At 42.8% G+C, this 17,460-nt stretch overlaps 1 protein-coding gene across 1 annotated transcript; it reads left to right on the forward strand.

Moving 5' to 3' along the window:
• The first annotated feature begins 1,089 nt into the window (after positions 1 to 1,089).
• Positions 1,090 to 17,114, forward strand: ccdc135 (coiled-coil domain containing 135). The gene is made up of 18 exons (XM_061734788.1): positions 1,090 to 1,188; positions 1,531 to 1,661; positions 2,650 to 2,791; positions 2,914 to 3,039; positions 4,520 to 4,705; positions 6,815 to 6,946; positions 7,644 to 7,862; positions 7,961 to 8,149; positions 9,272 to 9,383; positions 9,516 to 9,644; positions 9,723 to 9,851; positions 11,313 to 11,539; positions 13,140 to 13,334; positions 13,508 to 13,618; positions 15,049 to 15,150; positions 15,267 to 15,443; positions 16,362 to 16,501; positions 16,721 to 17,114. Exons 2-18 carry the CDS (start codon positions 1,531 to 1,533, stop codon positions 16,800 to 16,802), a joined length of 2,529 nt encoding a protein of 842 aa, XP_061590772.1. The 5' UTR covers positions 1,090 to 1,188; the 3' UTR covers positions 16,803 to 17,114.
• The last annotated feature ends 346 nt before the right edge of the window (positions 17,115 to 17,460 follow it).

Consider the following 17,460-nt stretch of genomic DNA (forward strand, 5'->3'; position numbering starts at 1 on the left):
ATGTTTTTTGGCAGGTTTGAGTTCTGTTTTATTTCAGTTATGAGTCTTTTCAAGAGTCGTGAAAGAATGGGCCAAAAGCGTTTGTAGAAGTAAGCAGGGAAGCCATCAGGTCCTGGTGATTTGTTACAAAAAGGATTAAGGATTAACCTGGTACTAGCAAAGTGTACCTAATAAAGTGGGCGGTTAGTGTATGAGACATTAGTATGGGCAGAAATATGTGCCACTAGAAACTGAATTTGAATAATTTATATTCGAATTTGAATTGCTCAACTTGAATAATTTCATCAAAAAATTGAAATTGAATTACAAGAACTGAATTTGAATTGTGAGAAGTGAATGTAGATTCAGTTTTTCAATGCAATGATTCAAATTAAACAATACAAATTCAAATTATGTGATTCAGATTCAGTTTTTCGATGAAATTATTCAAGTTGAGCAATTCAAATTCAAATATAAATTATTCAAATTCAGTTTCTAGTGGCACATATTTCTGCCCATACATTAGACTGCTGCTAGGTTACAAGCTTTAACTTCTTCAAGGTCCTTTGTAAAAATGTCTTTCCTCCAACGGTACGCGGAGGTACCGTGACGTCACGTCATTTCGTTTCCCCGTTACCATGGTGACGGAGCGGAAAACGGTCCTTCGTTGTAACTAACGTTCATTACCGGCGGATCAACTAACCTTGGAGAAAGAAATTATCTCTAGAAGCCACTAGGTTTATGTCACACTTGGTGAGTAAAAAGTAAAAGTTTGCTGAAGGCTTATCAATCGTTTATTTAGTTAACTGACTCCCTTTTCTGTCTGAATTTATACAAAATAAGTTGGTTTCTGATTCGGCAGACGAGCGTTTGCTTGTTTTGTTTTTGACTCGTGAAGCCCTTTATTGAATCATGAAATTACCTCATTTTTGCGATGTATAAACACTTAAGGTATCACAAATATTGTAGCGACCCTGCAGTAATGTACAGTTATGTTTAGTAATGTCATGTTCAGATGTTCTGCCTGTGGGTAGAGCGCAGGTAGAGGTGGGGTAAGCACGGGAGTTGTGAGTGTGCGCATGCGTGTGGCGGTTGGTCGGTGCTCGTTGGCAGGAGCGTCAGTGTAGCGGAGTTGAACGGCGGCGAGCTCAGCGCGGTTTTAGTTGTTTCTGGCGTGGTTACGGCCAACAGTAACCCATTCTGTAACAGGTAATACATCTGTTAAACTGGCTAACGCTTTCTCGTCTTTCCGACACGTCCTGGTGGACGCTACAATATTTTTTCAATATATAAATAGGCTACATCTAGAATAATCATCTGGTTCCTATCGGACCGGTATAAATATTGTGATTATGATGCTTAATTTATTGATCCATCTATTGTTTCCCTTTGGGTATAAATAAAGTGTTTTTGAATTTTAATTTAATTTTGTTGATTAGTATTATTTATTTCCCCTTTGGGGATAAATAAGTTATTTTTTTAACTGAATTGGCTTTAACTGAAGTTAATTGAATAATTATTGTTATAATATACATTTAATCTTTGTGTAAGATGGAGCCTGAACATGGGTCTGCTGATGGGGAGCCAGCCCAAAGAAAGGAGGAAGAGGAGGACGGCACAGAGCAGACAGGGCTGGAGGAGACTCCTAATAGTGCCCACGTTTCAGATTCCCAGGAGCCTCAGTGAGCATCACACAACACACAAACACACAAATCTGTTCCCATCGTTACTTTCTTATCTTCACTGATGCTGATCAACTTAAACGGTGCCTGTTCAGAACAGAGTGTATCTCACATGTACACATCTGTTTAATCCTTCTCCTCATAATAAACCCGATTACCACCTTCAGAGCTTAACCTCTGCTGAGATTCTGACCCTGTTTATCAGTTTTAAAGTGAGTGAATAATCAGTTTCTTATCCAGTCGACATACAAACGATCACATTCCTGCAGGAGAATCAATGACGGACATTATCAAACATGAAATATACCGAATGTTATCAGGTATTATTGCACACTTAAAATCTTCAGGCTATTTTGGAGACTTGGGAATCTTCATTTTAATTTTGTCAACATGCTGTTAAACAATCAATGAACACATGAATCAATGATTCCATTAATTAACGTTCAATGGCAACATATGGAAGTTAAGGTGAGTGCACTCACTGGCTATTGTGTAAAGGACACATTATGCTTAATTGGATTAATGAACTGTTCTTTTACTCCTGAGCCCATGTGCTTTTATTTCTTTAACTCGTATTAAAAGAATCACTTTGATCTCATTCTTGAACACGTGGGTTGTTTTTCTGCCGACTTGATCCTTCACTGATTGTTCACATAAGTCGGCAAAATAGGATTCATTGTGTGCAAAGTGTCACATTTTAGAAGATGTAACTTGTTATGAAAAGCACCTGATGGTGCACTTAAATGATTTGAATGATTGATGGATAAAAATGAAGAGAAGATCCAACTGGAAGACCTGAGAGCATGATGCGGTAGTTGAGCCCATAACAACCGTGGGTAATTAGAATGAGGGATTTGATGTATATGTCAGGTTAGCCTGATGTCGTCTGGCCAAAATCCAACGGTAGTGTTTGACAGCTTTTAGACAGTAAAAAAAAAAGATACAGTGATGACTGTGATGACGTAGTTCTTCTCCTTCCATCCCCCAGCAGCCCCGAGTCTTATAGGGTCAACTCTGCTGATGAGCTTCGACTGTTGGCCATGGCAGAAATCTTCCAGCGTCAGTATTTTGTCCTGTTTCCTGACCGCAAATCACTGCTGCTCTGTCCCGTAAATGAATGTGGTGTCAAGGTAACAATGACAGTCCATTCACCTTTTTATTTCTATTTCTTCTATATTGTTTGTTTATTTTCTCTCTCTGAGAAACTTCTATTTCCATAATTAATCTGAACACAGTGTTTTGTAAATTTCAGAAGTTTGTGTCCACAACTCTTCGGCCCACGATGACAGGCCACATAGAACTTTGCAAGTGGAAGGGATGCGCCTCGTTTGTGGCTGACTTCCTGTCCCTGAACCCTCTGGAGCCACCTGAGGACCTGGTCAGAGAAGAAACTGCAGCACAGAGAACATATTTTATCCAGATTATCTATTTTTTCCCCACCAGCTGCATGAATGCCACAGTTAGCACTGAAAAATGTTTTTGTAAGAATGAACAAGACTTCTGCATAGCGGTTGTTGGAGTACTTTGCACAGTGGCTCACAATGTCATGACTGATAAAGGTACATGTAATGGAAGTTTGTCTGAAAGGGATTCTGTACAGGATGCGTTTACTCCCCGTTGAGATCAGAAAACAGAAGAGGTGTTTTTTTTTTTTTTTATTGACACCAGAATACCCGGATGACTGCTTTGATCAAACAAATCTCTATCAGTCTGTGACAGATTTTATATGGTTTATCATGATTCATAATGTAAAAAGGATCAAGTTCTGGGATGTTTTCATTCCTGTAAGTCACATGTCAAACTCAAGGTCTGCGGGCCAATTCAGACTTCACATAAGAGATTTAAATTCCTAACTGTCTATTCAAAACAGCCACTCTCCACCCTAGGTGGAGTACTGCCACAACCGGTCCTGTCATTCATGATGCAGGTGTGGCCCGACCTGGAAATGAGATTGACATGGTTTGCTAGATTCTAGAAAAACATTTCATTTTATCTCTGGTAAAGTCAGAAAGTTGGGAGATATAACAGAGGAAGAATTGTTCTGTCTTGTAAAACCTTCTTCATGAAAACCACTGAATCCTATGGCACTTTTCCACTAGTATCGGCTCAGCACGGCACGGCTCGGCGCGGCTCGTCCCGGCTCCACACGTGTGTTTTCGCACTGCCAGGGGAGAAGTGGGGGGGTTGTGGTGAAGCTGCTGTGACGTACTCGATTGCGCAACACCTTTGTTCATGTCGGCGCAGATGAGAAATCAGCTGGAGCCGGGAGCGGCTGAGAAAAAAACAGCCCGTCTACATCGCTTTTTAAATTTTTTCTCGACAGCCACCAGGTTTGTGAACATCTGCACCTCAGAGTTGGATCACCAAACAGACGTTTTGCGCTTTATAATAAAATCGCCGCGAGCCGCGAGTCCCCTCGCGCTGACTCCCGCTTCCTGATTCAAACGTTTGACGGCCCCGCCCCCCGACCAATCAGAGGCGTGGAGGGTGGTGACGGCCCCGCCCCCCGACCAATCGGTGGCGAGGAGGGTGGTGACCTCAGAAATAGTCCCTGCTCAGCCCGCTATAGAACCTCACTGAAATGGTTACAGAAAAAAGTATCGACTTGGAGCGGCTCTACCCGTCTCAGCCCTAGTGCGAAAGCGCAAAACGGGTAGAACCGAGGAGAAGCGATACTAGTGCAAAAGCGGCACTACATTCCCCATGATGCAACTCGGCAGTTACTGTTATCTCACCTTTTCTGTATGTATTGCACGTAGAACATGATTATTATTCAGGGCAACGCAGCTGTTTCAAGGTTCTCATAATTACTGTTTCTCTACCTGACGTGTGTGTGTGTGTGTGTGTGTGTGTCCCAGCCCAGGCAGTTGTCGTCCTCCACCTCGGTGCTGCGCAGTCGGAGAGCCAACTGTTTTGAGTCTGCCTCACTGCTGTGCAGCCTGCTGCTCGGCCTCAACTACGACGCCTACTGCGTCAGCGGCTACGCCATCAAAGAGATGTGTCAGCTTGACCAGAGTTTGCAGAAGTGTCTGCCCGACACTGAGGTGGGTGCAACACAATACTGGACATCGTGGACGTTGTTTATTATTTTAAGGAAAATTCTCTTCTCAATTTCAGGCCTTCAACGCTTTGATAAAGCTGCAATAATGCACGTATGGAGGTGAAAAAAAAAGAAGTTTTCTAACAGATGGTGGCAGTGATGATTTGATATAAAAGCAGTGTTAATAAAAGACTGATACTTTGAGGGGCAAGGATGGATGGAGGACCTCTATGGAGCCAAATCAGGGCCAAAAGTTTTGCTAATTTGAAAATAAAATTTGAACCTGAAATTTTTTTTTACAGTTTCAGTTTTATTTTTTTCAGTATCAGATCTTTTTTTCAGTTTCAAATCTTTTTATTTCAGTTTCAAATCTTTTTTTCAGTTTCAAATCTTTTTTTTTCAGTTTCACGTCTTTTTTTTTTCAGTTTCACATCTTTTTTTTTCAGTTTCACTTCTTTTTTTTTCAGTTACACATTTTTTTTTCAGGTTCAGACTTTTGGCCCCGATATGGCGTGGGGGGCGTGGCATCAAGTGAGAGCGGCGTGGCATCATGAGTGACAGCAGAACAGAGAAGGCGGGGGACGTTCCTCAGTCATGTTGCCTTCAGGAAACGTAGGTTGCAGAAGTTATCAGTAGAAGTATGATTCAACACTGTATACACCATATTCACGTGATTGGCAGTGGAAAAGACGGATACTAGTGACACATTTCTACCGTACTTGGTAGTATGTGGGAAATGTCAAACTTTAAAGTGTGGCTGTTGAACTGTACAGTCTGGCATAGTTTATTGCTTTTATACTGCGATTGGTGCCAAGTACGGTCTAAAACAGCCTTTCAAACAGAAATGTGTCACTAATATCAGTTTTTTCCACTGCCAATCACGTGAATATAATGTATAGCCTACAGTGTTGATTCATACTTCTACTGATAACTTCTGCAACCTACGTTTCCTGAAGGCAACAGGACTGAATAACGTCCCCCGCCTTCTCTGTTCTGCTGTCACTCATGATGCCACGCCCCTCTCAGTTGATGCCACGCCCCCCACGCCAGATCCGGGCCAAAAGTCTGAACCTGAAAAAAAAATTTGTAACTGAAAAAAAAAGAAGTGAAAGTGAAAAAAAAAGATGTGAAACTGAAAAAAAAGACGTGAAACTGAAAAAAAAGATTTGAAACTGAAAAAAAGATTTGAAACTGAAATAAAAAGATTTGAAACTGAAAAAAAGATCTGATACTGAAAAAAATAAAACTGAAACTGTAAAAAAAAATTTCAGGTTCAAATTTTATTTTCAAATTAGAAAAACTTTTGGCCCTGATTTGGCTCCATAGACCTCCACTTTATTAACAAACATGCAAGAAAATCCTTGAAAATTAAAAAAAAAAAAAAGTAAAGTCTACAGTTAATAATATTAATGAAGTGAAACTGGAGTTCACTTCAGTGTTCTTTACATTTCAGTGTTTAAACATTTGCACAAGTCTAAGATGGTCCCTCATGACCTCCAATCACTCGGAGGTCACTCGTGACCTTCCAGGCCAGGCAGAGGTCATGAGTGATCATCCAAAATAGGATAAGAAGCTTTATAATAACCTAAAGCAACATCAACATCTCTGGGCTCAGGGTCTCTGAGTTGATGGTGCCCAAAAGCCAGGATCTGTGACGATGTCGGGTTGACGAGGCCTTGATAAAGATCACTAGCGCTTCAGCGTTAATGCAGAAAGGTACTCTAAGATTTAAAGGCAGTCTTTCCCGGGGTTGCTCACACATTCTTCATTTTGGACACATTACGAAGACATACTGTAGCTGCAGCGGTGTATGGGACTCAACTGACCTGCCTGCGGTCCAGACATGCCCTCGACAGATAATTTGTGGAGTATTTGTGAAGTGAAAAACACAAGATTTAGAACCTAAAACTTTAAGAAAGCTTGCAGAAAAAAACCTCCCTTCAACTTGTCTTGGAACATGTGTGTATGGGTGTATATCACCGGCAAAGAAATACAAGTCAATGTACATGTAAGGATCATAGCTTCTTCTGAGTTGTTTTGTTTTTGTGTATTCACATATCTCACTTTTACGTCCATCACTCTGCTGACTGCTTTGTTGTGTGTGTTTGTGCAGACGTCTAAACAGGAGCAGAACAAATACAAAGTGAAGCCTCGGACGGACCTGAAGAGTCTGTTTTTGATGGCGCAGGAGAAGATGAAGCAGGACGCTGGAGCGGTGTTGCCTCAGAAACAGAAGCAACAAGAGGTACCGTGATCCGTTCTCTATAAAACCACAAAGAGCTGCAGCTGTAGTGTCTTTGCAGTCTCTTAGTTCTCGAGAAACGAGAAAAGGTTGCTGAGAGATGTTGGACCTGTGGGAGCTCAGGACTCCGACCAAGAGGAACTGCAAACCATTTACATCCTCAGGACGTACACAGCAACACCTGGAAGTACTTCTTGTACACAGCATAAGAGTTGTGTCTCCAGTCCAGACTGTTAGAGATGAGCACACCTCCACTTCTTCTCCCAGGATGGAGATGCTATTTAAGTTGTTCCTGGTGGAGGTATCTTGTAAAGTCATCATCCTGTATCTTCTGGAGATTCTCACACAGTAAAACAAGCTTTTTTTCTCTCCTTTGAAATGGAGTGCTTTGTTCATCTTCCGGGCTAATCAAGTCTTGGTTTATCTTATATTCCCCTTAAGATATTTCACTTTCTGTTTTAGTTTGAAAATCTGTTTCTACCTGTGCATCAATTTTATTTTAACAAATGACTTTTTACTCCCGCCTCCGTCGTTACCTGGGTCCTCGTATCCTCCCGTATATCACAGTATCAATAAGAGTAAATATACCGAGGGAGACTTGACAGATCTTTATCATACTTGCGTCACATGAAAGAAAAATCCTTCAAACAAAGGTTAAAGACACATAATTGAATCCCTCTTTGTTTGTCATCCTGAGCAGGGTGGTGAGCAGCGGCTTGTGGAGTCCCTGCATGGCCTGCGGGTACACTGCTGGGTGTTGGTCCTGTCCGGGAGCCACAGTGTGGAGGAAAACTTCTTCATCGATCCTCTCACCGGGAACAGCTACTCAACAGACAGCAACAACTTCCTGGGCATTGAAACTGTGTGGAACAATTTGAACTGCTACGTTAACCTGCAGGACTGCAGCAACGGCTGCGCTGTGAGTCCACGGCAGCTCTGACACTCTGTCAGTGAAAACAATGTGGGGTTTCTGAACAGAACTCGATGTATGAGACGTGTGTTATCATGTGTGCGCAGGAGATGAGGTTTGACTTGGAGGATTTAAATATGTGGCAGCCGGTCTTGAATGGGGCTGTCAGCATGAAGCAGTTGAAGCTTGATGTCCTGAAGAGAAAAGAGGACAAGATGATGGGAAAAGAGGACAAGATGATGGGCAAAGAGGACAAGATGATGGGAAACATCAATGAAGAGGAGGTACTTAAGGAGGTAATTAATGAATGACTTTCCCTGGGTGCAAAGCAAGCATTTAGCCTGTTTGTGTTTACGTGGTAGATGTTTATATGCAGGGAGAATTAAAATGCAGGCAAGAACTATGAAAGTGCCATGTTGGTCACATGTCAGCAAACCAGCACAAACACAGCCGACTCATCTGACTCATAACTGTGTGTATCCAGAGATGGGTTACACACACAGACGAATACACCACCATCTGGACCTATATGAGGATACACCTGGTCCATTTTCCAGATGTTTTAATTGGCTCTGAATGTGTCCTGCAGGATATTCTTCCTCTTGTTGTCTGTGCCCTTTTAGGGGCCCAAGCAGTCCCCTGAAATCACCCATCATCCATCCATCCATCCATCCATCCATCCATCATCCATCAACTGCCACCTATATGAGTTCAGACCACAGTGACAGCTTGGGTACTTTTTTCCAACTGGGAATCACAGTCCCAGATTTGTTCCTCTCCAGTGAGAACTAAAGGTTTCGGCTCCTAGGCACCAGCAGTTAAGATTTAATGCAACCTCCTCTGAGATGCCTCTTTCAATCCTCACAAAATGTACTGTGTATCATCTCCAGACAGAAATGACAAAAGAACGATTTGTCAAACTCTGAAAGTTATGGGCCGATGACCAGGACAGCCTGGCCCTTAAGGTCTGTGGTCGAGGTTTTCTGATGTACAATTACAGGTTCCGGGTTTCAAGAAAACCCAGTTTATTCATCTGATATTCGTTCAGTCACCACCGAATGTGGTGACATTTCATCCACGCGGGGCACTATTGAAGTTAATCAACCATGGGCCCCTGTTGCTGCGACTCTGCTTGAACCCTAATTATTATGGGGGTCCAAGTTGTGTCCATTAAACCGACTGAGCTAAGCCATCCCTCACCAAATGAAAAGCCTCCTCCTACATTGCTTATACTATCTGCTAAACGATATTTTTCTTTCAAGAATTTTGGCTTGCGTGTCCTTGGATTAGAAATACTCAATGTACGCATGTTGTTCAAAAAACAGAATGACAGGAGCGCTGCTGGTGTCTCCACAACCACCGGTGCTCTTGCGCTGTGTAACTTATTAACAGTCAATTTATTTTGTTTGATTGTTCAGGAAACAGAATATCTGGGTGCTCCTGCCGGCGCCTCCTTCAGGAAGGAGGAGCAGCCCAGAGTTTTTGAGATGCCGAGATCCTGGATCAGTAACATCACCATCTCAAAAAAAGGTAAAAGATGCACAAGTTAATTTAGGGTCATTGTAGAGACAGGAACACGGACAGACCCTCGCTTATTCTGAACACTGTCCCTGGTTAACCAGTTGTCCTTTCTTGGACCTCTGCTTCACTTTCGTCACTCAGACCTGGAGATGAGCTGGCAGGGGGGACAGAAGGTGACCTGGTACAAAAAAGGAAAGCTGGAACTATACGCAACATGTCTGAACGCAGATGGTCTTGTCAAAAGACTGACCACGTACAAGGACCAGGACTGTAAGTATCATTGCTTTGGTACCAATATAGTTTAACAGCTCCCATCATCCTCCGGGCTCACGTGCATGTGTGTTGAAGGCACTGAAGTCGCTGTGGTGAAGGAGCAGTACAAACACAGAAGGGACAACCTGGAGGAGAGAGAGCTCAACAAACTAGAAAACTTCACCTCAGAACGCTTCAGGTTTAAAGGATGCTTCCACCTTTCATGTAAGTCTCCTGCCGTTGCAGCTGACCTTTACACACAAGCACAGTCCTAGGAAATGCTTGCATAGATCTTTTGTACCCTTGCACTGTCTTTAAATGCAAGTGCACAATAGATCCTGATGATCTTTAGCTGTTTTGTTGCAACAGAACCCAAAATAAACCCAGATAAAGTCAGGAAAACCTGAAATATAAGGACGAAGAATGGATCATGGATTGACTGGTGACTTATTTTTCAGCACTTTCTTCTTTCTTTTTAGTTTGTGTTTAACAAAACTTTATTTTTATCAGGCAACTATGATATTTCAAAATACTGAGAGGTAGTTTCAGCTCTTCTTTTCTTAGAGAATCTGGTCCATTAGTTGTGTGACGCTTGTCAACCCAAAACCAGGATCTCACAGGTAATCAACAGCTGATTCAGCTGAAATAATCTATAACACACATATAAAGGAGTATTTATCTTATTATTATGTTATTAACACAGGACAGTATGTTCATGAAATGACTCATCCAGGTCACAACAATCCCAACAAGCTTGACTTGAAGGAAAATTAACTTTAGTTCTCGGTTTTTGAGGTGATTTTACTGCAAAAAATTAAATTTATTTCATCAATGGTTTGGCCTAGTGGGGCATTTTAAAAGGTAAACCCGAGGGCTCTTGCAGGGGTGCATACACTCATTCTTCATTTTTCTACCTTCCCGCTAGTGTACACAATTCTCTCAAGGGACCCTATAAACACATGTTGAAAAAGGGAAATTGCCTGAGCAAGTCGCCTGAAACACCGGTGTGTACCGAACAAACCTGTTTGGAACACAAACTACAATTAAACCGTTAATATTAAAGAACTAAATGTAGCATTTTGTCAGTTATTTTTCAACTTCATTTGCCACTTGAAAGAAGAAGAAGGAGAAGGAATAAGAACGAAAAAGGCAAAACACTGTCTTCTAGAAAGTGTTGTCCAGGTTTCACTCACAAAAACCAGCCAGAGCAGTTTTGGGACGGAACACTGAACTCTGGTCCTCTGTTGTGACAACTGCAAATCCCTTTATGGGACTTGGTGACGCATTGACAAGATGAAACTGGCGCTCAACACCGTGGCAGAGGTGACGAAGAGGCCGAAGGAAGTAATGATAAAGAGAAAACGAGACAGTCTTAAAAGCAGCTTAACTTCCACACTGATGGGGGAAACTGCTGAGCTGAAACTGAAACAGTTTTACTAGCTGTTCCTGCTATATGCCTGAAATTTTATGTGACAGAAGCAAATTAACTATAAAAGAATATTTACGAGACTTTGGCACCAAAGCATCGGCTCCGGCCTGCAGTGAATCACTGAGCTCATCATGCATCATCTAGTAAACTGACTGCTGCTGATGCTGACCCTAAAAAATCCTATCAACTGCACATATTCTGTTTCTGTTGAACATGTGATGCAGCCTGACTCCTGGTGGTGTGTTTCTGCTGCACAGTCCACAGATGGACGTCCCTGACAACAGGCGGCACCGAGCGAGAGATGCATTTCAGCAGCACTCATTTCCACAACCTGGTTCGGAGGGTGCTGTTAGGGAGCGAGATGAAGGAATTCTTCGAGGGCCGGAGCGACTTCCTGTGCTACCGACACGTCTTCTTTGATCGGCCGGTAGAGTCTGTGGACCTCAGTCATCAGGTCACCGGGCTGGAGACTCTGAATGTTCTGGTAAGCAGATGTAAAGGAGAGCAAAAATAAACTTCAGCCTGAGTAACCACAGTGACCTTCTGTAGGACTTAATGTGTCACCATCAGACCAGACGCAGAGTCTCTCTGAGGATTGTGGATACTGAGGGGGACAAGATACCTCTTTGGACTATTTTCTGTGGCCGTGCTCACTCTACTAGAGTGATAAACCACCAGCCAGTGGGCGACAGATCAGTCACAATTAAGTGTCAATGTACACTTCAGCTAGATCAGGGATCAGCAACCCGCGGCTCTTTAGCGCCGCCCTAATGGCTCCTGCAGCTTTTTCAAAAATGTTTGAAACTGGAAATCGATCGGGGAGGGAAATATATTTTTTGTTTTAATATGGTTTCTGTAGGAAAACATGACAAACATTCTTAACGTTTTCCAATGCTGTAAAAATGTGTAGAATAAATATTACATTTCTGTTAACGAAGATTTTTATGGAAGAGTATCAGGGCCATGCAGGAGAAAAAATATTGAAGAGGAGAAAGATTGGTTTTTCATTATTTCATTATGCACTTTGAGAAAAAGGTTGAAATGTCGAGATTAATGTTGAAATACAATTTTAAGAATAAAGTCAAAACTTTGCCTTTTTTCCTCTCAACATTTCGACTTTTTTCTCGAAATTTTACTTCAACATTAATCTCGACATTTCAACATTTTCTCAACATTGACTTTTTTCTCAAAGTGCATAATGAAAAAAAAATCCTGTTCCTCTAAAATATTATTTTCATTTTTCTCCTGCCAGGCCCCAATACTGTCCCGTAGATTTGCGTAACAAAAAGAGTCACGTGGAAAGACATCAGCATGCATTTGCAGCCGAGGACCCAGTTCTAACTAATATAGACATTCTAAGGCTGATACAAGACTTTTCATTTTTTGCGGCTCCAGACATATTTGTTTTTTGTGTTTTTGGTCCAATATGGCTCTTTCAACATTTTGGGTTGCAGACCCCTGAGCTAGATAAAGCCCCAGATTTAAAGTCTCTGTTCCTCTGTGGTCATTCAGGAACAGGTTTTACTACTAAATCTAGTAGAACCCAGGTGCAGAACCAGATGACAGTAAGGACAAGGGACAAACAAATAAGGAAAAGGGTTCTCAACAAATAGACTGAGTTTAACTGGGGGTCAAAGAGCAGATCAAAAATACAGGTTGGTCCAGAAAAGGAACCCTGGGTGACAGAAGAGCAGGAACAGGGAACGTTTATCAAGAGTTTACCAGGAGTTGGCCAGAACCGTGTTCATAGTACTGACAAACTGGCGAACTGATGAGATTCCTGTAATATTGATTTCTGTAGTGCAGATGCAAAAAGAGGAGTGGGGCTTCCTTCGGTACTCCACCCACTGCCATCTGACACTGCCCATTCACAATGTGAGACACATGTATGGCCGAATATTAAAGTCATCTTCAGGTTAACCAGTTCCTGTCATGAACATTCAGGATGACACACCTGCTTTCAAAACCTAACATTGACAAAAAGGTGTATCTAAACATGACAGGTGATGTGGACAACCAGGGACATACAAGTGGCATTACAATCACAAACCACATACAATACACGTGCTCATGTGTTGTTTCAGAAAGTGGTGGAGTGTTTCCACAGGAACGCATCCATACCAGCCAATCAAGACGTGGCACGCCAAGTTTTCGTGTTGCCTCCGAAACGCATCAAGGTGACGTATTGGTCTATGATGGATCACCGTCTCAATCACTCAAAGAGACGCTTCACAAAGCCAGAAGTAGGCTACCGGATGACGATGGATGACGTATTCCAGGTATAGACAGCACAATAAGTCAGATCACGTCCCACTATTAATGGATCATCTCACAGTTCAAATCAGTTCAGAGTAACAAGTCTCTGAGCTGCGTCCATACAGCCCTCTAATAACAACATTGATGTGTGTGTGTATCTGCTGGGTGGTTCCGTGCGTGTGTTGTGTGTGTTCAGGTAGACCAGCCAGAGCAAGTTATTAAGACCAGGACTCTGGAAAGGATGCTTGTCCTCTTCATGACTGAAGAGGACAGGAAGGCTGTCCAGATCAAATGTTCCCTGAAAGAGGTAACTGCATCCAAGGGTTTACCACATATAACAGTGTACCTGAATAATTCTTATTTAGCTGTTGGACAATACAGGAAATACACGAATGATGACAACTATATTGTAAATTTGACGTGAAAGAAAAAACTTAAAAAGTGTGTTGATGTTAAACCTGTTGGGGGAGCAGCATCAGAGCCAGTGACTTCAAGCCTCTGGAGGTGATTCAGCAACAACTACTGGAGATCCTCCAGACCTCTACTGGAGATCCTTCAGACCTACAGGAGATCCTCCAGACCTCTACAGGAGATCCTTCAGACCTCTACTGGAGATCCTCCAGACCTCTACAGGAGATCCTCCAGACCTCTACTGGAGATCCTCCAGACTGCTACAGGAGATCCTCCAGACCTCTACAGGAGATCCTCCAGACCGCTACAGGAGATCCTCCAGACCTCTACTGGAGATCCTCCAGACTGCTACAGGAGATCCTCCAGACCTCTACTGGAGATCCTCCAGACCTCTACAGGAGATCCTCCAGACCTCTACTGGAGATCCTCCAGACCTCTACTGGAGATCCTCCAGGCCTCTACAGGAGATCCTCCAGACCTCTACTGGAGATCCTCCAGACCTCTACAGAAGATCCTCCAGACCTCTACTGGAGATCCTCCAGACCACTACTGGAGATCCTCCAGACCTCTACTGGAGATCCTCCAGACCACTACTGGAGATCCTCCAGACCTCTACAGGAGATCCTCCAGACTTCTACAGGAGATCCTCCAGACCTCTACAGGAGATCCTCCAGACCTCTACAGGAGATCCTCCAGACCTCTACAGGAGATCCTCCAGACCACTACTGGAGATCCTCCAGACCACTACTGGAGATCCTCCAGACCACTAAAGGAGATCCTCCAGACCTCTACTGGAGATCCTCCAGACCTCTACTGGAGATCCTTCAGACCTCTACTGGAGATCCTTCAGACCTCTACAGAACATCCTTCAGACCTCTACAGGAGATCCTCCAGACCTCTACTGGAGATCCTCCAGACCTCTACTGGAGATCCTTCAGACCTCTACTGGAGATCCTTCAGACCTCTACTGGAGATCCTTCAGACCTCTACTGGAGATCCTTCAGACCTCTACAGAACATCCTTCAGACCTACAGGAGACCTTTCAGACCTCTCAAGAGATCCTCCAGACCTCTACAGGAGATCCTTCAGACCTCTACTGGAGATCCTCCAGACCTCTACTGGAGATCCTCCAGACCTCTACAGGAGATCCTCCAGACCGCTACTGGAGATCCTCCAGACCTCTATGGGAGATCCTTCCTGCCCACAGCAATGACTCTCTAAAGAGACTGAAATCATGACTACTGCAACTAAGCTCCTTTGGGGGATTAATAAAATATTTGAGAACTTTAATTTAATTTTAATGTTAATATTTCTTCATGTGAGCAGGTCAAAGACATTTTGGCCTGCCGAGAGCAGCAGGAGAGGGACATTGAGCTTCTGAATCCAAACCAAGCAGCTGCACTGCCCCACAAAAACAAGAAGGAACTGGTGATATGCACACACACACACACACACACACACACACTCACACACACACACACACACACACACATAATTCAGTCTGGGAACAGCAGACACACAACATCACGTCTCTGCTGCTGCAGGAGGAGCCGAGGCAGCTGCAGGACATGGAGGACCCCCTGGCTCCTTTTCTGATCCGACTCAGCAACCCAGAGACTCTGAATCCTGAAGAGGCCAAGCAGCTCTACGAGTGTTGCCTATTTGAGTTTAAATCAAGGATGATGGAGCAGACCAAACTCATGCAGCAACACTATGAAAAGGTTAAGCATGTATACGTCGTGGTGGTGTGGTTAGAGCTCAGCTGTAGGGGAGCTGTGGAGCAGCAGTTCAGGGGCCTGTACCGCTGGAGGCTGAAGCAGCTGCATCTAGTCATGTGATCAACTGTTCCTCTTCATATGCAGCAACAGCTGGTACCAGAGGGGCTCAAGACACCAGAGCTTCTGCAATTAGAGCAATTACCTGCGTCTTGAAAAAATAAAGGAATTGATTTCCCCCCACCAGGTGTACGGTGAACCGCTGGAGAGAGACATTGGGTGGCAGAAGTTTTTACAGTCTGTCACACTCAGTCATGCCGTTGCTGCCGTCTCTGTGTGGGAACGGGTTTCGTGTATGTTGCCTAGCAACAACTGAGCTGATGACATCATACGCAGCAGCTGCTAGCAAGTTGTACATAGTATAGACAAAAAACTTTGTTGACAGTTCAGTATCAGGGCTGCAGATATGCTGCTTCACAGTAGCATGTCTTGGATTGTTCAGATCATGGTTTTTTCATGATCTTGTTCAAGATGTGACAAATGTTTTGTTCCTCAAAAAAAGATTGGACAATTCTCAGTCTACACCCAATATAACATGAAACTATTCAGGGAATCTGGAGGAACTCCAGGTCATAAAGGACAAATGTGCATGCATAAGCTGGACACCTGTCATCTCTGATGGCTCATGTGACATTGCATCAAAAACTGTCAAATATCAATAGTCGATAGTCACATGTGCAATATAAAATTGTGGGAAACCAGAGTAACAAGGCTCTAGAACTGCAGGCCTGGAATGCAGGAAAGCAGGAAATTGTTGTGATCACAATGTTTGCAGTGAAATAATTCAAAGTAAATGTGAGAACCACAGTGAGCATTCAGATACCTCTATCCCCTTTAATATGGTCTCATAAATGTGTGTTTTAGGAGACAAAAGAGCTGCAGGAGAAACAGAAGTGGTACCAGCAGAACCACCTCACCATGACCAGGCAGGCGGTAGACGATTATCAGAGGTTCTGTTCTGAGAAAACACGCCAAATATGTGTCACCCAGACTCGGATCAACAGGTATACACACACACACACACACACACACACACACACACACACACACACACACACACACACACACACACACACACACACACACACACACACACACACACACACTTGACGAGTGTTTAAAACAGATCTTTGTTATATATATGTTGTGTGTGTGTGTGTGTGTGTGTGTGTGTGTGTGTGTGTGTGTGTGTGTGTGTGTGTGTGTGTGTGTGTTTGTTACAGGCACGAGAAGGTAGCAAATGACAAATACAATGCTCTTAAGCAGAAGCTGCAACAAGACCCCCGACTTGTCCTTCACCTTTAAAGGACAGTCTTTGAATCTATCTGGAACCTGTCAAATGAACACATCTATAGATGTATGATCCAGATCACCCCTGTCTTTTTATCATCTTATAAAATGAGAAAAGATTTGCCCTGCAAAGGAAAATGTGTCTTTAAGATTAAAAACTCACACAGCTGCTTGAGTCATCCCAACATCTCTTTTGCTCTTTTTTATTTATTTTTTTTATTTGTTTTGTTTGCTTTTACCTATCTCAGTTTACTTTTGCATGCCCGTAGTTGTATTGTTTTTTTTTTTGTCTGCCCTAGTGGGATGTTTGTCTATGCCAAGGGTCTGATGGTATCACAGTTTTGATTCTTTGTATGTCCTCTAAAGCATATTTTGAGGTTAACATCTACATAACCACCATCAAATTTCAGATTAAAGATTTATAAAACATTTGTCATGTTTCTTCTTTTTAAATAGGGATTATTGTTCTAAACTATATTTGCTACAGGAACGGTTTAGAAAATCAATATCTGAAAATCCCAAAATGTCTTATCTAATAAACTTGGAGATCTGGAAAGATGTTCTGCTTTTCTAACACTTTGATCTAACACGTAAATCCAAAAACAGCAAATAGAGTAAATAGAATCCTCCTCACTAAAGACCAACAGTGTAAATAAATGCAACAAACCTCAAC

The sequence above is a fragment of the Cololabis saira genome, chromosome 12 (assembly GCF_033807715.1).
Source record: "Cololabis saira isolate AMF1-May2022 chromosome 12, fColSai1.1, whole genome shotgun sequence".
Classification (NCBI taxonomy): domain Eukaryota; kingdom Metazoa; phylum Chordata; class Actinopteri; order Beloniformes; family Belonidae; genus Cololabis; species Cololabis saira.